This window comes from Salmo trutta, chromosome 7 (genome assembly GCF_901001165.1).
Source record: "Salmo trutta chromosome 7, fSalTru1.1, whole genome shotgun sequence".
NCBI classification, from domain to species: Eukaryota; Metazoa; Chordata; class Actinopteri; order Salmoniformes; family Salmonidae; genus Salmo; species Salmo trutta.
The window spans coordinates 12,248,560-12,272,366 of record NC_042963.1 but is presented as its reverse complement, the minus strand read 5'-3'; the positions used below and the strand labels follow the sequence as shown (position 1 = coordinate 12,272,366).

The 23,807-nt window shown below is 40.8% G+C and overlaps 1 protein-coding gene across 1 annotated transcript in view; it reads left to right on the top strand.

Moving 5' to 3' along the window:
* nell2a (neural EGFL like 2a) overlaps positions 1-23,807 on the top strand; it is a 116,039-nt gene that overhangs the window by 44,339 nt on the left and 47,893 nt on the right. Inside the window, exons 14-15 of the mRNA XM_029758005.1 lie at positions 11,960-12,082; positions 12,361-12,456. Of these exons, the coding sequence (XP_029613865.1) occupies positions 11,960-12,082; positions 12,361-12,456 (219 nt within the window). The remainder of the gene's footprint in view (positions 1-11,959; positions 12,083-12,360; positions 12,457-23,807) is intronic.

Here is a 23,807-nt window from a genome sequence, read left to right as displayed (position 1 = left end):
AAGCAGACTGTGTTTTTCTATTGTTGTGACTTAGATGAAGATCAGATCAAATTTGATGACCAATTTATGTAGAAATTCAGGTAATTCCAAAGGGTTCACATACTGTACCTACAGTGGCAAGAAGAAGTATGGGGTGTGGTCGTCATGATTTCTGGGAGTTGCTTACAGTGTGAGTTACGAGGCTAAGTAGATCCCTGTGTGTGCCATCTCTGAAGAGGAGGCTGCACAACACATTCCTTCTCCATCTGTAATTAAAAAAGCAATTTGCACTAATGCACACTAACTCAGCATGGAGGAGAGGAGGCAGAGAGAGAAGAGAAGGAAGGAGGCAGAATGCAAAGTAGAGGAGTTTCCTGCCTGGGTTGAGACATGCCAGAGAGAGGGGCTGGTCCTAATTGGCACCGTATTCCCTTTATAATGTACTACTTTTTACCAGAGTACCGTAGTACCAATGGTGCCATTTGGGACGCAGACAGAGAGAGGATTCTGGCCCACTGCAGTGCTGCTTCCCTCCCCCAGCCATCCCTCCCAGCTGAGCTTCTGGGTTTGAATGAAGCAGTAAGAGTCTAAGTCCCACCAAGACAATGCAACAACACGGCAGAGTTTTTACATTTCCTGCCTGCCATCTATCCATACCTCTGGTGAGTTTTTCCCTCGTCAATGGGAATGGGAATGAGAAGAGGATATGGTAATAGGGGGTTTGAGGGTGTCTGTATTTCAGAAATGTTTCAGAAGGAATAATCAGGAGAATTCTCACTCATCTTTTGTTCTCTGATTTATTCAGTGAAGAAGACACACCTTGCCTACTCAGTCTTTTTCCACGTGTTTTCCTTAGACACACCCGGAATTTATATTCCACTCACAGTTATATTTCTATGTATCTATGAGCCGGATGAAAATGTTATTGTCTAAGTAATGTCTCCTCTTCTGCAAACCATTTGTTTCACCGATTTAAAATGATGATTAATACCGTAGCCCAGTGGATATATTTTTGTTACTATGTATTACACATAGATTCTTATTAAAATGCCTTGATGTCAAAATTCAGTTGTGCATTTCCCTATAAAAGCCAATTTTATGATTAAACTGAGGCGTATTCAGGGGGACTGATGTAATGACTTTCTGCCTGCTACAGTAAAGTTATTGCTGTAATCTCTCTGAGTTATTGGACTATCAGTGTACATTCACAATCATTGCCTCAGCGCATGATATAGAATCGTTCATATAGAGCTACTCTCCACCTCTTATTCCAATATTAAAAAGATGAATTATGGTTAAATTGGACTTCATTCAAAACGTGTCCGAGGACCCATGTGTGTCTAAATCAAATCAAGCCGACATTTGATAACGTTAGAGAACATACACAAGGCACTCCGTCCTACAATAGATTCATGTTTAGATCCAGGGGAGGCTATCTCCCCCATTCCTGTTGTTCAGTGATATATTTGAGATAGGGGTTGTGCTCTAAGCTAGCCAGAGGGTTCTGTTTGTTATTAATGGCAATCAAACATCTGTTTCTGTTTGAACAGGGTCCATAGGTAATGGGCTATTCCCCAAGTGGCTTAGAAAATAGATATTGCACCAGCTCAACAAAACACTAAACTAACCATATCATATCTCCCATGTCCATTAGAATAACTCATTTAGATGAAATATGAGGATCTTTCTTATTCTCCATGGATTTTTAGCAATTAATAGATTGCAAACTCAGCATAAATAATGTACAGGTAGCCTAATGATACCCTTATTTCTCCATAAGTGCATGTATCTTTACTAGTGTAGCTATACTAGTCCGCACATTGAGAAAGAAAAGATTACAGTTACACATACAGATATAGTGAGTAAGAAAGACTACACTTATTTAATTTAGTTACTCTACAATTTTAACAGTAATTCTGGAATAACATTTTACTACAGTGGGATAAATCAGGGTAACACAGAGTGTTTCTTGGTAGTCTTAAACAAATCTACTTTGAAACAAAAGTATACACCTCACATACATGGTTATGGGCTTACAAAGAAGACACCTGTAGCATGTCAGATATAGAGTTGACATTTTGAGCTTGAATCCAAATAGTACACAATAAATACATGTTTATTAATTATGAAATTATGAAAAAGATTAACATTCCACCCATGATGCCACTAGAGGGCGATTTGACCATTTGACTGCAGGAAAGGCTAAACTGCCTACAAGGCTTAACCCAGAGAGATGTTCTACAGTAACAGCATAAGGTTCTGGGTTCACATGTCCCTGGGTCTTTGGAGCCAGTGGGTTGAAGTGGACATGAAATTTACATAATACAAAGAGGTCACTAGTTCAATTCCCAGCCGGCGACAGACTCACTCCGCAGCCACACTGACTTCATGTTCTTCTCCAAATGAAATATGTATTACCAAAGCCTCAACACAACCCCTTTCCTCCATGTCCAATAGAACCATGAAAGAAAGGAGCATCCAACGTTCCCCTGCTCTTTGACTAGCATTTTACCCTTGATGTTGAAGGTCAAGATAGCCTTCCTCTCTTCCTCCCTCCCCAAAGTGCCTGGAGCGTGCTCCTCGCTCCTAGAGATTAGTGGCTTATCCATGAAAGGTGGCAGATTGGCTGTGTGCTGCGGCCTTTGAATGTTATTAGAGTGCTGCTGTCCTGAGTTGTGTGTGGAGGGGTGCGTATGTGCCCCCACTCTAATCCTATGATAACCAGACCAGCTCTGGCCTCAAAGCTAGAAGAAAGGGAGGGAGGGAATGAGAAAAGGAGGGCGGAGGGGGGATGGAGGAAGGGCGGAGGTGGGGATCGGTGGGCAGTGAAGATTAGAGAGGATGACATCCACTGTGTGAAGTCAAAGGGCCTGGCAGAGGATTATGGGAAAATAGTGTGCCTTGGCCCCTGTCTCTCTTCCCCGTCCTTTCACGCTTTGTTCACAATCTATTCCATCTCAGATAGTGAATCTAATGATGAATTTGATACTCTCTCAAATATGGAAAACAAACGAACACTGTTTCAACACAGCCTTCACATTTAGACATGTTATTATGATGTGCCTGTCAAGGCCCCAGAATATCTACATTTTGCATAAAGATCAATGAGTCGCTCTCAGAGTTGTCCATGGGTTTGTAAGTATCTCCATGCAGTGACTGTATTAACTGTTACAGTGACTGTTTTCCCACGGCCTGATGCAGTTTTAGAGAAGGTGTGTAAGTCAGTTTGTTGGACAAAGGCTGAGTAGGCTCCGGGCTGGGCTGAGGCTGAGGCTCTAGTCAGCCAGTCAGCCAGCCAGCCAGCCAGCCAGTGTGCTGTAGCAGCAGGAGATGGAGAAGAGGACAGCAGCACGCTACCAAGGGATCCCTGGTGACAGCCTGTAAATAATTGATTGTTTATCTGTCTGCAGCATGAGCAGCACAAGTCAGGAAGAAAAACCTTACACAGACACACACACATACACACACACACACCTTGTCTGCCAATCCCTCCGTCCTGACAATTCAGAGTGATGGCACGCTGCTCTACTGGGCCCGGCAGGCATAGACAGATGTGACCTTGGGCAAATCTCCTCTCTCTTTTTTACTCCCCTCTTATATTACAGTTTTATATGCTGCCTGTCTCGGTGGGGACTCAGACCAGGGATGCATCCCAAATGGCACCCTACTCCCTTTATAGTACACTCCTTTTGACCAGGGTAAAGGTGCAAATAGTGTGCTCTATGGCGAATAGGGTGTCATTTGGGAGCCAGCACAGACAGGTTTTAATTCAGGACATCAGCAGGTGTGATACAGTGCAGCAGCAGGACCAGTCTTCCTCCATGTCCTTCACTCTGTCATATATACATCATATGCTCAAAGGAGGAGCTCATCACCATGTCACTTTCAATTTGTTTGAGCCCGATACTGTTGAGGAGATGTAATGGATGGGATGATGACACTGAAATGGATGGCGCTCAGGTCTCTCCCGTGGCACGCATTCTGATTCACATCCCATCCATCCTTCTCATATACAAGGCGTTCAGGTTTGAGGGTCCTGCATTTGTTGGGTTAGTTGTATAGTACAATTGTAGAAGTCTGTCATATATGGAAACATTTAGATGAAAGGTTAGGCCACAACAGTTCACCTGGCACAAGACTGAATTCAAACATTACACTTGATTTTATGTGCATTTTACATTTGCTGTATTTTTCACTGCGTTTGTTGAAAGCAAAATATGAAAATACTCTGCATACATTCAGTAATACAATAAGACTATTCCTGGGAAATGTGGGGTAGGTGCAACATAGGGACTGTAAGTTATTTATAATGAGGGATACCTGGAGAAAATTGGACCTTTGAAATTAAAATGGATGGCCATCCCTTCAGTAAAATACATTTTTACCAGACCCTCCCTAAATGCTTGAAAGAAAACAAGTGACCCTCCCCTATACCTAAAATAATAATTAAAACATAGTGGATGGCAGAGAACGTGCCTACCGTTTACCCTAATTCCTAGCACAGACCAGAGCCTTAGATATACGGTTTTAAAAACTGCTCTTCATTTTGTAAGCATTACATGGCAAAGTAAACAGAAGGTTGTGGATTCGCAGACCACCCTGTCCATGGTAAGGGTGAAAAGATCTCCATTATCTATCATCTCATTTGCAGTCTGAGAAAAAAATAACCTTTTATGAACGCATTTCATCAAATTCTACGTAATTATCATAACCGGAGACAAGTAGAATCTTTTTTAATACCACAAAAGTACGTTTTAATTTCTATACAGGCTTAAACAAATCTACCTTGAAACAAAAGTATATACCTCACACATGGTTATGGGCAGAAAAGAAAGACACCTGTACCATGCCAGATATAGAGTCGAAATGTATAATATTTTGAGTTTGCATCCCAATATTATACTTTATATACATCACAGAAGAGTGAAATATAACAAAACTGTTTGACAATGAAACACAGGATTCTCAGCATAAAACAAGAAATAATGTTTATTAAATACGAAATTATGAAAAATATGAATAACAATCCACCCGTGAGGCCACTAGAGGGCGATTTGGTCATTTGACTGCAGGAAAGGGCTAAACTACTAAACTACAAGAGGATAAGTTTGGAACAGTGCTGAGCTAGAGTGCAACAGAATCAACTGAAGTATTTGATCATCAATGAATTTGAGAAAAAGCCATACTTTTTTTTTACTTAGCAGCCAGATATCGGGTAGGCCTACACTGAGTGTACAATACATTAGGAACACCTTCCTAATATTGAGTTACACACCCTTTGGCCCTCATAACAGCCTAAATGTGTCAGGGCATGGACTCTACAAGGTGTCAAGTGTTCCACAGGGATGCTGGCCCATGTTGACTCCAATGCTTCCCACAGTTGTATCAAGTTTGCTGGATGTCTGTTGGGTGGTGGACCATTCTTGATACACACGGGAAACTGTTGAGCGTGAAAAACCCAGCAGCGTTGCAGTTCTTGACACACATTCCTTCTTAGGCTACCTGGCTTGCTCCTGACTGATTTAGAGTTAAGTATGTTGTTTAATAGCCTTTGAAAATGTTGAACGTCAGTTGATAGTGACAGAATCACACATTACTTCCCAAGCAAAGTACATTTTTTTGTCTCCTCAGCTGTAGAAGGTTGTAGCGCAGTCTCTGAATGGCATAGAGACTAACAAAAGATATCCCATATGCGCCAGAGTCACATCTTTCCTCTGCGTTATACAGGTTGTTTCTAGCATTGCAGATTAAAGCGTCGTTATAGATCGCTTCATATAATCAGGTCCATTACATTTTTTTCGAAATTGTAAGCTAACAAGGGGTAGCCTATGCTTTTAGACATTTTCTTTCACAAAAGCCACAATACCCTCACATACCCTTTCAATTTGAGCCCTGGTTTTAACTTAACACACCAAGCCCTTCACTGACACTGAAGTATTTAAGGAGTGCACGGTGACTGAAATAATTGGCTGATAAAGTCTATGGATAGTAGACTAATTTTGTCTGTCAAACAGGTAGGCCGACCTCTTATTTCTTGAATAGGAAGAAATAGACTCCAGTACAAAGCGCTCTTGTTGTTAGTAGCCTGAAGTCAAATGTATGAATTTTAAAATTAATTACGCCTTATCAAATTAGCCTACTTTCAGCACCTATGTGCTGTCCATCTCCATGGCTGCCACTTCATAGCAATGTAAATTATGTAAATTACTTGAATATGGCTTATTGTGAGGTCAATAACTCTGATAAAGAGCTTCATTATGGGTACCGAATCATTGTTTTTATTTAAATCTATTATAGCCCTAGCAGCCTTACCGCAGGTCCTCATCTTCAGGCGCTCCCTCTCAAACTTAATATATTTATTTTGGGAGGGGGAAGAAGCCTTTTGTGCTGCCTAAAGAAGCGAGTCAAAGAGTTTATTTACATCAGCAAGAGCAGGGCTCATGATTGGGATAGCCTATCCATTGCAGTGTCATGTAGTGTAGTCTAGTTTTATATACACCATCCCGGCAGCGCAAAAACTCAAAGGAATGACATTTTCGTAAAAATATAAGTTTGCCATGTGCTTCTCTGAGCGTGCTCTTCGTATAGCCCAGGTCTATAGCATAGGCTACGGATCATTTTATTGAGATCACACTAGACACACTTCATTGTTGCGCGCCCATTAGAGCATCAGGGGTGAAGGGCAGCATCAGGCACACATCAAGATATGAGCAACTCGTTCTCAAACACTGAGCAATATGACATTTAATCGATTACAAATTACACGACCCTCCCCTGGACTCATTTAAAAAAAATCTATACCCTCTCCATGACTGAAATTTAAAAATCTCCATTTTCCTGCGGATAACAATTGTGTACATTTCAACCACTCCCTAAAATCAAAAAATGACAAGGGTTTGAGTGAGAGGACTAACTGGTGCCTCCAAGGGGCCACCCAGCTCTCCAAAGTGTGAACAGTTCCTAAGTCATTTCAATGCACTTTTATGACTTAAAGAAGAGTCTTCAACTAAGTTACGTTCCCCAGTAAGAAAACCAAAAATGTCACTCAAACAGAAGGGTGAACTAACAAAGAGTCACTGACAACAGGCAAAATGAAACAGGTGGAGTTTTAGGAAGGGTTCTAAAAGACACTCATGGACACCCCCATGAGTGTCTTTTAGAACCCTTCCTAAAACTCCACTGAAAGTTGCATAGCAACAACAACTGGGACCTAAAAGACACCCACCATGAGCACCCATACAATTTGCCCCTAAGAGCCAAACAAAATAAAAACCCACACCAAACTTAGAGACAGGAAGCAAACTAAAAAGTTCAGGAAAACAAAAAAAATTAGACAAAGGAATGTTTTTCTAGAAATCAACTAGGGAGCTAAAAGACCCTCCACATCTCTCAAGACAACTGGAACACTGGGCCAGCTACTCTTAAATATTACCTGGGCCAGAACAGGTGAAACACCTTCCAACTAACAAGATGGACAAGCCAGCACAGTTGTAACACATACTGACTAATGAGGTGACACCAATCGGTGCGCCCTAAGAGCTAATGTGCAAAACGTGATAAAAGTCCAACCTCAAATCATAAAATGAAAAAATCAAACCTTTAACAACTATAAGGTTTTTTTGTTGTTTTTTTTGCTCTTCTAGATGTGCCGTTGAGGAACTAGAGCACACTTGTAATTGTTTTGTTTGGAACACAGCCCTGCATCTCCGACAGACAATTACTGTTGTTGTTTACGTAAATACAAAACCGGTCCATTATAAATCGCAATCTGGGTCAGGTGGGCATCATTTGAAAGCCTGTTCTATTTCCAACATGACTAGCTAAGTTATAAAATATGTTACAGTGTTAGGCTTTGTCGTGGAAATATTCGGTCAATCGTATTTCACAAATACCGGAGCATTGTACTGGAAAATTCACAATAGCTTTCACAATGTAATTGAGGGAAACAGATCCAAATTTTGGTGCGCATAGAAAGGAGCCATGAGTGCATTCAGCTGCGTGTGCCATGGCAAACTTTCATCACAATTGACAAACACAGGCTCATTCTGTTCCGAACAACCCAGGGTATGAGGCCATGTCATCTTGTAACTGTACGTCAAACATAATGATCATAAACGTTGGCACTGTATATGACAAGTTTTATGATATGGAAATGTGAAGTGCACATTTGGACTCAAATCAAACTGTATTTGTCTCATGCACCGAATACAAGTGAAATGCTCACTTACAAGCCCTTAACCAACAATGCAGTTCATTAAATAGAGCTAAGAAACGATTTACTAAATAAAGTTAAAAATTCAATAAAAAGTAACACAATAAAATAACAATAATGATGCTATATACAGGGGGTACCGGTACCTAGTCAATGTGCGGGGGTACCGATTAGTTGAGGTAATTTGTACATGTAGATAGGGGTAAAGTCACTATGAATAGACAGCGAGCCGCAGTGTAAAACCAAAGGGGGGGGGGGTTATTGTAAGTAGTCCGGTGACCATTTGATCAATTGTTCAGAAATCTTATGTCTTAGGGGTAGAAGCTGTTAAGGAGCCTTTTGGACCTAGACTTGGTGCTCCGGTACCACTTGCTGTGCGGTAGCAGAGAGAACGGTCTATGACTTGGGTGAGTCTTTGACAATTTTTTGGGCCTTCCTCTGACACCGCCTAGTATATAGATTTTATTCGACAGTGCTGTGAAAAAGTATTTGCCCCTTTCCTGATTTCTTATTTTTTTGCACATTTGTCACACTTAAATGTTTCAGATCATCAAACAAATGTTAATATTACACAAAGATAACCCAAGTAAACACAAAATGCAATTTTTAGGTGCTAATTTTATTTATTAAGGGAAAAAAAGCTATCCGAACCTTCATGGCCCTATGTGACAAAGTAATTGCCCCCTAAACCTAATAACTGGTATTGTACATGTAGCTTCTACCCCTATATACTGTATACTTCTACCCCTATATACTGTATATATAAAGATAAAATCCAGGATTTTATTCAAATCTATTATAGCACTTTTCACACCAAAGTACGTTCATCTCTAGGAGACAGAACACGTCTCCTTTCTGAGCGATATCACGGCTGCGTGGTCCCATGGTGTTTATACTTGCGTACTATTGTTTGTACAGATGAACGTGGTACCTTCAGGCATTTGGAAATTGCTCCCAAGGATGAACCAGACTTGTGGAGGTCTACAATTTTTTTTCTGAGGTCTTGGCTGATTTATTTTGATTTTCCCATGATGTCAAGCAAAGAGGCACTGAGATTGAATGTAGGCCTTGAAATATATCCACAGGTACACCTCCAATTGACTCAAATGATGGCAATTAGCCTATCAGAAGCTTCTAAAGCCATGACATCATTTTCTGGAATGTTCCAAGCTGTTTAAAGGCACAGTCAACTTAGTGTATGTAAACTTCTGACCCACTGGAATTGTGATACAGTGAATTATAAGTGAAATAATTTGTCTGTAAACAATTGTTGGAAAAATGACTTGTGTCATGCACAAAGTAGATGTCCTAACCGACTTGCCAAAACTATAGTTTGTTAACAAGACATTTGTGGAGTGGTTGAAAAACGAGTTTTAATGACTCCAACCTAAGTGTATGTAAACTTCCGACTTCAACCGTATATACGGGTACGAGTGTAAAGGGCTACAAAATATATGAATACTGTACTTTATTCTCATTGTTTAGTAAGATTCCCGAGAGCTAGTCTGTGCGTGAGCATAGGATAGAGAGCTGAATGTGATATTTTAGTCCCCTGCCAGGCTTAGGATGGCCCAGAAATCCACTAACACAAGTGGAAGGAGGACAAAGTGTTACCCAGAGATAAGCAATACAATGTTATGTCCCATAGGTTTTCCTCTAGTATTATTGATAGATTTGATCAACTATTTCTGGTTCTGTAATTTCACACTGCAGAGTAGACTCAATCAGGACTAGAACATTCTCTCTGCCAAAAGGAGATGGATAGTTGGATAACTAATGCCAGGTTTGCGTCCTTTGGAACCTAATTGTTTTGTGTCATTCTAGAGACTGAGTCATCTAAGTTTAGTTTCGTTCATGTAATAATGGTTCACATGAAGTTTCCAGTAGTTTTGGGAAAGTCACAATGCCAAAAAGTTTAGTAACCAATTGCCTTAAGTAGTATACAGTAAGCAAATACTTATCACGAAGCAGGAATTATAAAACCTCTGCAAAGCTCCACACAGAATAGATGTATTCCTGTGTGCCCGTGGTATAAAAATCTCACTGTGTGTTCATGGTCAGTTCTAGGGCATGCAGCAGAAATTGCTCGTTCAACTTTGCAATGTGAGTGAGGGAGGATAGGTTTGCGTGGGTGGGCGTCAGATACAGGTTTGTCTGCCTCTGTCTCCTGCTGTTAAGATGTGATTGGTCTCTGGATAGAGGGGAAGTGTGAAGTTTTTGTTTTGGTCTCAAAGGTGCTGTTAAGGTGTGATTGGCCTCTGCAAAATGTGACCGACCACCTCGATTCAATCTTATGTAGCCACATTTGAAATTGTGTTTTTAACATTGGATAAAAATAGAGAATCAGAGCTCGAAAATTGTATATTATACACTGCAATTGAGGAACAATGGGAAAGTAATTATGGTTTGAAAGTTGATAAATTTGTAACCCCACTTTTGAGAAAATGGCCCTTGAATATTACACCTCCTGGAGAGCTCTTCTTTGTCTACAGCCATTCAGCATCGTTCACACCCTCTTAAGCCTTAGACCCACCCATCTCTTTGGATTCACAGGTGAGGCCATGTGGTAAACACACGCTATATCAAATAAAATCTAAATTTATTTGTCGCATGCACAGGATACAGAAGGTGTAAACAGTACAGTGAAGTGGTTACTTATATATTAGCAATATCAAAAACAGAAAGTGTCCAGATAAAATATTGAATCATTATTAGATGACGCTTACCCGACACACTTGTCTATATTGATGGGTCATGTGAAGGAAATGTTATAACCACGTGGATGGGTCACTATCGTCTAGACATGTACACATGTTCATGACATATAATAGATGGCCGTAATCACCCCCAGACCCACCTGGCTAATTTGATGGGCCATGTAATAATCCGGCCGAAGTGGAGTCTTTTGTTTAGACATGTAGCTGGGAAGCTAGCTAGCTAAACAATGAACCGTTATAATCCCAACTCATACTACTACCAATACAAACATGTTCATAGCTGTAGTATGAATCTGCAGGTAGCTAAAGCTAACAAACTAGATTCAATGTTAGCTAGCTAACATTGGGCTATAACTAGCCAGGCAAATAGGTTTCTGATTTGAATAATATTACCACACAGATCATACACATAATTTTAGCTAGCGAGCCAGCAAGCTAATGTTTGCTAGCTAACAGTATGCTTTAACTTGCAATAAAAATGACTTTCTGTCAAAATTAGAAACTTATATCTGACAATGTCGCTAGACTCTTACCCATATACATGGTTGAACGCTTCATGGCAGACTGGCACCATTTAATTCCGTTTTGTTTTGTTTCTAGATACATCTTGTTTGGCCAGCGTTGTGTCAAGTCACTCCAGTTCACACTGGCCGTGGCGTGTGCAGAAAGTGACTGATCTGTCGATAGAGCCTGCTAAATTCAGGGAATTACTGTTGTTTGGAAAATTAGTTAAACTTTTGTAGTTCTCGATGGCTAACGTTATATCTTTTTGTTTTGGTCTTAATGGTGCTGTTTCATTGTGATTGACCTGTAGGAGGTGAACTTTAGTTGTAGTCTTAAAGGTGCTGCTAAGGTGTGATTGGCCTCTGTAAAATAGAGGGCCAGGTAAGGTTTTGTTTTGGTTTTAAAGGTGCTGTTATGGTGTTATTGACTTGTGTAAGGTGACGTTTAGTTTGGCTCAGGTGCTGTTATGTTGTGACTGACCTGTGTAAGGTGAAGTTTTGTTTTGGTCTTAAAGGTGCTGTTCGGTCTGTTTGCTTTTCTGTTCCAGAGCATGATGAGTGTGTGAGTGGACTACACAGCTGCGACCAGAATGCCCTCTGTTTCAACAAGGTGGGAGGGCACAGTTGCTCCTGTAAGCCAGGATACACTGGTAACGGCACCGTCTGCAAAGGTAAGCTCCACTGACCAGAACCACGCACAGACAGATACAGTACAGATAGTCTCTCGTAAGACCATTACTAACATCCAAAAAGTACGTCATTATTTTATCTCTCTCAATTACATTAATCATTACTAAGAAAAATGTGTAAGAACTGTAATGATATATTAAATCACATTAGTAAATGAGCCCATCAACTGTATCCAAATACATACTACAGTCCTAATTAAAACGGTAATCTATCTAAGTTAATATTGAATAATGACTGTGTGATACCTGTGGTCCTCTAGCGATGTGTGATGGCCTGTGCCAGAATGGAGGAACCTGCATCTCCCCAAACAACTGCATCTGCCAGCAAGGCTTCACAGGCAAGAGGTGTGAGACAGGTAAGACTTCATCTCTGCCCAGTCTGCAGTCCTCTAATTTAAACACTGCATCAAGACTACACAGAATATAAAGGAGGAGGGAAGAGGTGAGCTGTGGAGTTCTCTAGATAGATTTGATTTGTATTTCAAGAAGGAATGACTCAAGATGAGACGTTGTTTGCTAATAATTCTTAAGATGATACTTTCAGTTATCATCACTTTGGTGTCCGAATTTATTTAATTCTCTCAATATAACAGCCTGAGCTTGGATCCTCAGAGCCCATGATGTCATCTGCATGCTTGTTTAAAATACTTATTGTAGCAACTTGCAATTGTCTTGTGTTCTATTGGAAGGCATTTGACTGAGGCATCAAATGAGACTGATGTCCATTCTAAGTGTTGGCCCTATCTGTACTCACTGACCGTTGTTACACGCTCACTGTAAAAATGACATGTGATACACTTTAAAAAGAAAAGGTTGCTGGAGTATCCTTTAGGGGTTCTTCAAATTGAAATAAGTTATTTGAATAACCCTTTAATTTAGTTCATATAAGGGACAAACCTTACCTTAAATTGAGGAGATCTTTACATTTTTCAGTCCTTTCAAATTAAAATCCAAATATTTCAGTTGGGCAGTTAGGTTCCTGCAAGAACCCCTACCAACTTAGGAGGTTCCTCGATAAACCCCACCTCCTATTGGGTTCTTGGAAAAACCTTTTGGGGGCAATTTTCAGTGCCAAGTACCCTAAGGTTCTTTGAAGAACTTTGAGGATTTTAGAAGAACCCTTGTTGAACCCTTCGTTTTTAGAGTGTATAACTAAAGTGTTACTGAGCTAGTTCCACTATTCACCAGCTGTTGTTTTCACAAAAAGCACCAGTCTTCAGTTTCCCCAGAACCATTATCCATAAATACATGGCTCTTACTTTCCCCATTTCCCCTGTTCATCCTCCTTTATCCCCTGTGTTGCTGGGTTCTGTTCTGTGGTGACTAATGAGCTAGTTCCTGTTCTAATGGGCCATTTGAGGATTTGAACTGCAGTTGCAGCACTATGGGAATGACTCTGTCTGCATCACACCTGATATTAATTACAATAGCACACTGACACTGATGCACTGTGCATTATAGTGCATAATTTCTATCTTTGTCTTGGCCAAGCGTTATATTTGATTTATTAGGATCCCCATTAGCCGACACCAGTAGCAACAGCTAGTCTTACTGGGGTTTGACACATAACGAAAAAGACATTACAGACAAAATACTTTATAATTCACATACATTTAAAATCATTAACATGTAGTGTGTGTATCTATCAGTTACACATACAAGTCAGTACATGCACACAATAAGTAGGTCACATGGGGGAGAAGCGCTGTGCCGTGAGGTGTTGCTTTATTTGTTTTTTGAAAACAGGTTTGCTGTTCACTTGCGCTATATAAGATGGAAGGGAGTTCCATGCACTCATGACTCTGTATAATACTGTGCATTTCCTTGAATTTGTTCTGGATCTGGGGACTGTGAAAAGACCCCTGGTGGCATGTCTGGTGTGTGTGTCAGTGGTGTGTGTAAGTTGAGTATGCAAACAATTTGGAATTTCCAAAACATACATTTTTCTTATAAAAACAAGCAGTGACGCAGTCAGTCTTTCCTCAACTATTAGCCAAGAGAGACTGGCATGCATAGTATTAATATTAGCCCTCTGATTATAATTAAGAGCAAAACGTGCAATTTTGTTCTGGGACAGCTGCAACTTAATTAGGTCTTTCTTTGCAGCATATGACTGGACAATAATCAAGATAAGAGCCTGAGGACTTGCTTTGTGGAGTGTGGTGTCAAAAAAGCAGAGCATCTCTTTATTACAGACAGACCTCTCCCCATCTTTACAACCATTGAATCTATATGATTTGACCATGACTGTTTACAATCTAAGTTAACACCATTTATTCTCCTCAACTTGTTCAACAGCCATATCATTTATTACCAGATTCAGCTGAGGTCTAGATCTTAGGGAATGATTTGTACCACATACGATGCTCTTAGTTTTAGAGATGTTCAGAACAATTTAATTACTGGCCACCCATTCCAAAACAGACACACTCTTTGTTAAGGATTTCAGTAACTTCATTAGCTCTGGTTGCTGATGTGTATATGGTTGAATCATCAGCATACATGGACACCCATGCATTTTTTTATGCCAGTGGCAGGTCATTGGTGAAAATAGAAAAGAGTAGAGGGCCTAGAGAACTGCCCTGCGGTACACCACACTTTACATGCATGACTTTAGGGAAGCTTGCATTAAAGACAACCATCTGAGTTCTATTAGATAAACAGCTCTGAATCCACGATATGGCAGTGGTTGAAAAGCCATAACACATACGTTTTCTCAGCAAAAGGCTATGGTCAATAATATCAAAGGCTGTACTGAAATCTAATAGTACAGCTCCTTCAATCTTCTTATTATCAGACTTTCCTCTAGGCTCAGATTAAAGATATGACAGATAGGAGTGGCTGTAGAGTCAGCTACCATCTCAGTAGCTTTCCATCTAAGTTGTCAATGCCCAGAGGTTTGTCATTATTTATCAAAAAAAAAAAAATCCGCCTCTCCCATATTATTATATTATTATTTTTTACAAAATTCAAACTTACAATGCTTGTCTTTCATTATTAGTTTTTTTATGCAAGAGTACGATGGCTCACTGTTCATTGTTGGCATTTCCTGCTGAAGTTTGCCCACTTTGCCAATGAAGTATTCATAAAAATAATAGTTTTTTGTGTTGAATAAGCCATCTGATTCGATGACAGAGTTGAATTTGTCCTTCTGCCCATAATTTCATTTAAAGTACTCTAAAGTTGTTTTCCATCATTCTTTATGTCATTGATCTTGACTATATAATACAGTTTATTTTTCTTTTGGTTTAGTTTAGTCACAACATTTCTCAATTTGCAGTAAGTCGGACAGTCAGATGTGCAGCCAGACTTATCTTTCTTTTGCCCCATTTCTTTCAAGTATACAGTTTTTAAATTCCTCATCAATCTATGGAGCATTAACAGTTCTAACTGTCAGTTTCTTAAGATGCGCATGTTTATCAATAATTGGAAGAAGCAATTTCATAAATTCATCATGTGCAGCATCTAGATGCTCCTTATTAATCACATCAGACCCAAAAATTGTTTTAACATCATCCACATAAGAGTCACAGCTTTTGGAACTTTGGCTTTCCTGGAAATAGCCACTATATTGTGATTACGGCATCCAATGGTTACGCATACAGCTTTAGAACAAAGTTCTACAATATTAGTAGTGTTTGTAAACACCCTGTGAAGTTAATTAATAACCTGAACCAGATTGCAGGCATTGTTTACAGTGAGAAGCTTCCTCTTGAGCGGACAGCTTGATGTAAACCAGTCAATATTCAGGTCCCTAAGAAAGTAGACCTCTCTGTTTACATCACTTACAGGCATTTCGCACATATTATTTTGATACTGACTGTCAACCTTATTCTAAAATGGATTAAATAAAAAAAATCCTCAGCAATCGATACACAATACCCCATAATAACAAAGCGAAAAGAGGTTTTTAGAAATAAAAAACAGAAACCGCACACACCTGTCTCTATAAGGTCCCACAGTTGAAGTGCATGTCAGAGCAAAACCAAGCCATGAGGTCGAAAGAATTGTCCGTAGAGCTCTGTGACAGGATTGTGTGGAAGCACAGATCTGGGAAAAGGTACAAAAAAATGCAGCATTGAAGGTCCCAAAGAACACAGTGGCCTCCATCATTCTTAAATGGAAGAAGTTTGGAACCAAGACTTCCTAGAGCTGGCCGCCCATCCAAGCTGAGTGATCGGGGGAAAAGGACCTTGTTCAGGGAGGTGACCAAGAACCCGATGGTCACTCTGACAGAGCTCCTCTGTGGAGATGAGAGAACCTTCCAGAAGGACAACCATCTCTGCAGCACTCAACCAATCAGACCTTTACGGTAAAGTGGCCAGACGGAAGCCACTCCTCAGTAAAAGGGACATGACAGCCCGCTTGGAGTTTGCCAAAAGGCACCTAAAAACTCTTAGACCATGGGAAACAAGATTCTCTGGTCTGATGAAACCAAGATTGAACTCTTTGGCCTGAATACCAAGCTTCACGTCTGGAGGAAACCTTGCACCATCCCTACGGTGAAGCATGGTGGTGTCAGCATCATGCTTTGGAGATGTTTTTCAGCGGCAGGGACTGGGAGACTTGTCAGGATTGAGGCAAAGATGAACGGAGCAAAGTACAGAGAGCTCCTTGATGAAAACCTGCTCCAGAGCACTCAGGACCTCAGACTGGGGTGAAGGTTCACCTTCCAACAGGACAATGACACTAAGCACACAGCCAACACAACACAGGAGTGGCTTCGGGACAAGTCTCTGAATGTCCTTGAGGGGCCCAGCCAGAGCCCGGACTTGAACCTGTTCGAACATCTCTGGAGAGACCTGAAAATAGCTGTGCAGCGATGCTTCCCATCCAACCTGACAGAGCTTGAGAGGATCTGCAGAGAAGAATGGGAGAAACTCCCCAAATACAGGTGTGCCAAGCTTGTAGCGTCATACCCAAGTAGACTCAAGGCTGTAATCGCTGCCAAAGGTGCTTCAACATAGTACTGAGTAAAGGGTCTGAATACTTAAGTAAATGTGATATTTCTGTTTTTTATTTTTAATCAATTAGCAAAGAGTTTTAAAAATACTTATTTCCCTCATTAAAATGAAAATAATTTTATAACATTTTTGACATGCGTTTTTTGTTGTTATTCTGTCTCTCACTGTTTAAATAAACCTACTATTAAAATTATAGACTGATCATTTCTTTGTAAGTGGGCAAACGTACAAAATCAGCAGGGGATCAAATACTTTTTTCCCCCCACTGTAAGTATGTGTGTGTGCTGTGGAGTTGAAGCTACAAACCCATAGGCTTGGCTCGCTCATCTCTTCGAGGCTTTTGGGAGGGATGGTGGACAATGAGCCTGTCATTGAGGATGTAAGCAATGTCCCCACGCGCACTAGCTGCTTTCATTGCTGGGATAAGTTTTTTCCTCTTCTGGCTCACAGCTTCAGGATAGGCCTCATTGAGGAAGATGTACATTCCTCTCAAATTCTTGGCTCTTTCCAGAACATCTACATTGTCCTTGAACCTCAGGACCTTGACCACTATCATCCTGGGCCTGTCTCCTGGGCCGGTGGTGGGTTTTTCAGTCCTGTGGGCGTGCTCCACCGCAGTCTTCCTGTGGTCCATCTTCAGTTTCTCAGAGATCATTTCCCTCACTTTGTCCTCAGACTCCATCCAGGTCTCATGTGGAGATTCTGCAATTCCGTCCACAACCATGTTGTTCCGCCTTGATTGTCCCTCGAGATGATCTGCTTTCTCCGTCATTGTTATCATGGATTCACCATACAGAACTGATGTCCTCTCTCAAGGACGTACAGATGTACCGCTATCCATAAAACTCATCCTATATCCATCGATTGTATTCTGTTTTCGTAGATCTTTCCATCTGCAGTGGCTTATGTGGGAGCATCATGGGAAAGGTGCTCATATAGCAGCTCCTTATACCTGATCTATACAACAGATACTTTGCTTTCAGCATGTCGTACATAGAGAATAGCTGTCAGGACAAGACAACAGTGAAAGCTAATAGAAATCAGAGGCATGACAGTTTGAGACTCTGTTTCTCAAGCTCCCAGACAGGGCAGAAACAGAGAGCTGCTGAGCTGCAGGTATTGATTGCACATAAAGGACCTTTATGAGGCGTACCATTTTACTGCCTGTCTTAAAGCAAATTACTTTTCTCAAGGTGCTGTTCTGTCCTGTTCTGTGATGCTGAGGATGGCTGAATGGAATGCTGGAAAGCTGGCTGGTGTTAGGAGCATAATAACCATGATCTCTTATCCACCTCTGCAGTGGACCAGCTCTGCTGACCATGTATCCTAGTAATGATACGGTCAGAGCTCTCAACCATTTCATTACCTTCACTAGGCTGGGCTTCGCCTTCACAATTCTTTCTCTATAGAATCTGGAACATTCTGTACTGTGGACAAGGAACAGCTGCTAGAAAGGGAAATTGTGAGATGTTCTTTTCTGCTTAATAGAACCATTTAGAATGGAATGCTCAGAGTGTAATTAGGGACAAACAGTTGTGGAGCAGAATGACTGTCTAATCACAGAATGAGGGGAAACTGTGACGATGATGTGGAGCTCAGGCCTCTGTTTATTTTGGGCTCCTATCTTCCCAACAGTTAATCATCAACGTTGATTATAATTCAAACAGTAAAGGTTTGAGAACACAAACACACTCAAAAAGATTCCCAGAGAGGGTGCCTCAGATGACAAGGCGTTTGTCACCACTTCTGCAGCTGTCTTTCGCTTCTTCTATCTCCAGAGCTGTGCATTTCCCCTCCAATAGTCTTTCCCGCCTTTCCACTCTGTCTCCAGCCCCGTCAGGCTTGTGACAGCTCTTGCCCTGAGTACCCTCAACACAGAGCTGGAGCCACCTCTGGAGGCCTCTAGCCACTGCTACTGTACTGCAGAGACCTCACCAGGCAGTCAGTCCATGGATAGACTGGGGGAGTCAGTCCGAGTCGCCATGTGTCTCTTAACGCAGTGACGTGCTCCCAGAGAGAACTCACTCTGCTGGATAGGAGCAGCTCATACTGGAGTTCATACTGTTCCCACTCCTAATGTAAAACTCCCCAGTACTCACTCTGGGAGAGAAATAGAGGGATGGAGAGAGAGCAGAGAGAGCGAAAGGACAGAGAGAGGGAGAAACAGAGAAAGAGAGAGTGATGGAAAGAGAGAGTGTGAGGGAGAAAGGGGGAGAAAGAGAGAGAGAGAGACTAGGGAGAGGTGGGGCTAGGGTTAGCTCCCTCCATCCTGCCTGGAGGGCGTGGCGAGTCGAGGTCGAGTAAGGCGGTGGCTGAACATGGAAAAGCTTTCACAGCGGCCCGCTCCCCCCCACCGACCCACTGTGCTGCTTTTAGTTCCCCCCCTGGGACACACACTGACTCAAGAACAGTGGTAGGCTGCCTGCCTGCCTATGACAGCTGAGAGAGAGAGGTCCTAAAACACAGAGTGAGTATAGACACACACACACACACACACACACACACACACACACACACACACACACACACACACACACACACACACACACACACACAGACCGACATCTTACAGCCAAGAGTTGGGGTCCTCAGAGCCGATGATGTCATCTTTGTGTGTGTTAGTGGTACATGGGTCATCTGTTTATTCACCTGCCCATCATTTCTAATAATCCATCCTCAACCGCCCAACTACATGTGACAAAGTGAAAATCTGAGGACCGCACCCGACTCTCACCTGCAAAGATAGAACAAATGTGCTGAAACTACAGTCAGAAATGGCGGAACGATTATTTGACAGGGGGTGTAGGATTCTTTGCCAAATAAGATGTTTCTGACATTTTGGTAGGCTATTTGTTAGACAACTTGCCTATTATTAGATACATGCAGCTTCTCATTAGGCTATATGTTTCCCTAGAAGACTAAATAAACCCTTACTCACCAGAATAATGTAATAAATCACTAGAATGAAATCAATGCTTCGATTTAGTTGACATCGGTAAAGATTTCTCACTCATTTCTGCTTCTTTCGCAGAGCAAAGACGTTTAGGGAACGGTGAGAAAATGTAAAAAAGAAAAAAAAGTGAAACATTTTATTGTGCAAAATGTGCAAGTGACCGGTTGAATGGAAATAGAAAGCTGAGAAAATGACCCAACATGTTTCTGATAAGATTTAAGTTCAGCTTGGTTTCATATTTTATGTGGTTGAAATACTATCACCTTTTATGATGCTGATAAAGATAGCACCTCTGCATAACTGTGCCTTTGCGTTCTCTCAAGATGCTGAAATAAATAAATAATATTTCTCCATTCCTGTTCTTGAGGCAAAATGTACATTTGGTATATCATTTTACTGCAAGAAATGCTTAATTCTGCAGGAGTTAGTATTAAGGCTTTGTGAGAGGTTCTAGATCTACAGTCTGTGTCCAGATTTCAGTTTCCATTTAACCCATCTGAACAGTAGGCTACAGTTCCCTTGATGTGCCATAGGCCTAAGTCCCCCTCTTGTGAATGTCAAATTTATATAGCACCTCACAATCATCACACATAACATTCACTGCTATCATCCTCTTTTACCACTTCACAAAATCTTTCCCAAACATTACTTTTCTGGCCCTTCCTTCTCTTTATTTTCAACTCTCCATTTCACAGCTTTTCTTTTATTGAGTAAAACTCTGACATTGTCCTTACTTTTTCAGCCCATTCCCAAAAGCATATTCACGTGTAGGTTATTTGGCAGGCATACAGTTAGGCCCTAAAGCTTATGCTTACGCACTAATGCCAGATATCCTAAAAAGAATGAAAGAAAAACCTCAATGTAGCCAATAGATTTTGCACAAGATTGATACATTCATGTCTTTTTTATGTATTGTTTTCTCTTTATTCATGACCCTAAACTCGACGCCCTTGCAAATATAACCCATGCATCACTAGTGTGTGTGTGTGTCTCTGTGGCATATCATCCCTGTACAAAGTGATGGCCGGTGGCACATTTGCACTGACAGACAGCAACAGACTGACAACTCTGACACAGCATGCATTATTCAGCATATGGCTGCTATGGGGAGGCTACTTACAGCTAGGGATGTACAGGAGTGACCATGATATGGCTGGCATATTGCATAGTTGATTGATATGCACTGTAAGACTTTTCTGTAATTTCAACAGTAAAACACTGTAGAAATCACTGTAAAATACCTTAAATGTGTTTTACACAATTAATGCTATAGATCACACTGCATTATGGGTAAAATGCTGAAAAATACTGTTATTAACTGTAATTGGAAGCCTTGTAAAAATTACTCTAACATACTTTATTTCTTTACCGTAATAGTTTATGCCTACAGTAGATTAAAATTTTCAGTTTAAGGCGTCAATCTCATGCTGTCAGGTGAGCTCAGTCCATTTTAGTAAAAAAAAATGATCACCTAGATAATAAATTGTTCTAATGATTAAGCTTCGCTGTACTGCAGCTTCTGGGTGCCATAGTGAAAAAAACTGATTTATATCAGATCAGTGACAGTTATGTTTGCACCATTACTATAGAGAAAATGGCTTGTTTATAGCCCAAACAGTTCAAAAGATATGACCCATAATACAGGAGCAACATTTTTTCATTCTATGGCAACACTGTTAAAAAATCTGGTTGTTTTTACAGTGGACTATTATACAATAAAACTAACAGCAATGTACCGTATAATTCATTTCAGTAAATTGACCTAAATCGCAATGCACTCTGGGTGATTTTAGATGTAACTGGTAAATTATACAGTACATTTCAATGAAACGTTGGTTTAACAGAACATTACTTTAAAGAAGTACTGGATTTAAAATAGTACTGTAATTCCAACCCACAGAATACAGTACCCTACCGTATTTTTGGAGCACCAAAAACCTTTTGACCACTAGTGTTTGCATGCTATTGTTGTTTCTGCTCATTAACATATTTTGAGGAGTGCCTTGTAAGAGGCTACATTTGTTTTACTTGTGAATGAGAGTGCTGTACCAATTTAATTGGTATGTGGCGCCAACAGTAAATGTGTATAGGGGACAGATTGGAGTGGAAGTGAGTCGAAAACATTTAATAGTGGAGTATGTGCCATGTCCTTGGTCTGTTATGCCCAGTACATTTTATGTTACAGTCTTATTCTAAAAAAAAATAATTATTTATTCCCACATCAATCTACACACAATACCCCATAATGACAAAGCAAAAATAGGTTGGAGAAATTTCTGCAAATGTATTCAAAATAAAAAACATAAATATTACATTTAAATAAGTATTCAGACCCTTTATGTACTTTGTTGAAGCACCTTTGGCAGTGATTACAGCATTGAGTCTTCTTGAGTATTACGCTACAAGCTTGGCACACCTGTATTTGGGGAGTTTCTCCCATTCTTCTCTGCAGATCCTCTCAAGCTCTGTCAGGTTGGATGGGGAGCGTCGCTGCACAGCTATTTTCAGGTCTCTCCAGAGATGTTCGATCAGGTTCAAGTCAGGGCTCTGGCTGGGCCACTCAAAGACTTTCAGAGACTTGTCCCGAAGCCACTCCTGCGTTGTCTTGACTGTGTGCTTATGGTCGTTGTCTTGTGGAAGGTGAACCTTCACCCCAGTCTGAGATCCTGAGTGCTCTGGAGCAGGTTTTCATCAAGGATCTCTCTGTACTTTTCTCAGTTCATCTTTCCCTCGATCCTGACTAGTGTCCCAGTCCCTGAAAAACGTCCCACAGCATGATTCTGCCACCACCATGCTTCACCATAGGGGTGGTGCCAGGTTTCCTCTGGATGTGGCACTTGGCATTCAGGCCAAAGAGTTCAATCTTGGTTTCATGAGACCGAAGAATCTTGTTTCTCATGGTCTGAGAGTCTTTAAGTGCCAAGTGGGCATTCATGTGCCTTTTACTGATGAGTGGCTTCTGTCTGGCCAATCTACCATAAAAGCTTGATTGGTGGAGTGCTGCAGAGATGGTTGTCCTTCTGGAAGGTTTTCACATCTCCACAAAAGAACTCTAAAGCTCTGTCAGAGTGACCATCGGGTTCTTGGTCACCTCCCTGACCAAGAACCTTCTCCCCCAATTGCTCAGTTTGGCCGGGCGGCCAGCTCTAGTCTTGGTGGTTCCAAACTTCTTCCATTTAAGAATTATGGAGGCCACTGTGTTCTTGGGGACCTTCAATGCTGCAGAAATTTTTTTGGTACCGTTCACCAGATCTGTGCCTCGACACAATTCCTTCTACCTGGCTTGGTTTTTGCTCTGACATGCACTGTCAACTGTGTTACCTTACATAGACAGGTGTGTGCCTTTCCAAATCATGTCCAATCAATTGAATTTACCACAGGTGGACTCCAATCAAGTTGTAGAAACATCTCAAGGATGGTCAATGGAAACAGGATGCACCTGAGCTCAATTTCGAGTCGCATAGCAAAGGGTCTGAATACTTATTTAAATAAGGTATTTCTGTTTTTTATTTTTAAGACATTTGCAAAAAAATAAAAAAATTGTCGTTATAGGGTATTGTGTGTAGATTGATGAGGAAAAAATGTATTTAATCCATTTTAGAATAAGGCTGTAATGTAACAAAATGTGAAAAAGGGGGTCTGAATGCACTGTTTATTTACATTACCAGTCAAAAGTTTGGACACACCTACTCATTCAATGGTTTTTCTTAATTTTTACTATTTTCTACATTGTAGAATAATAGTGAAGACATCAAACCTATGAAATAACACATATGGAATCATGTAGTAA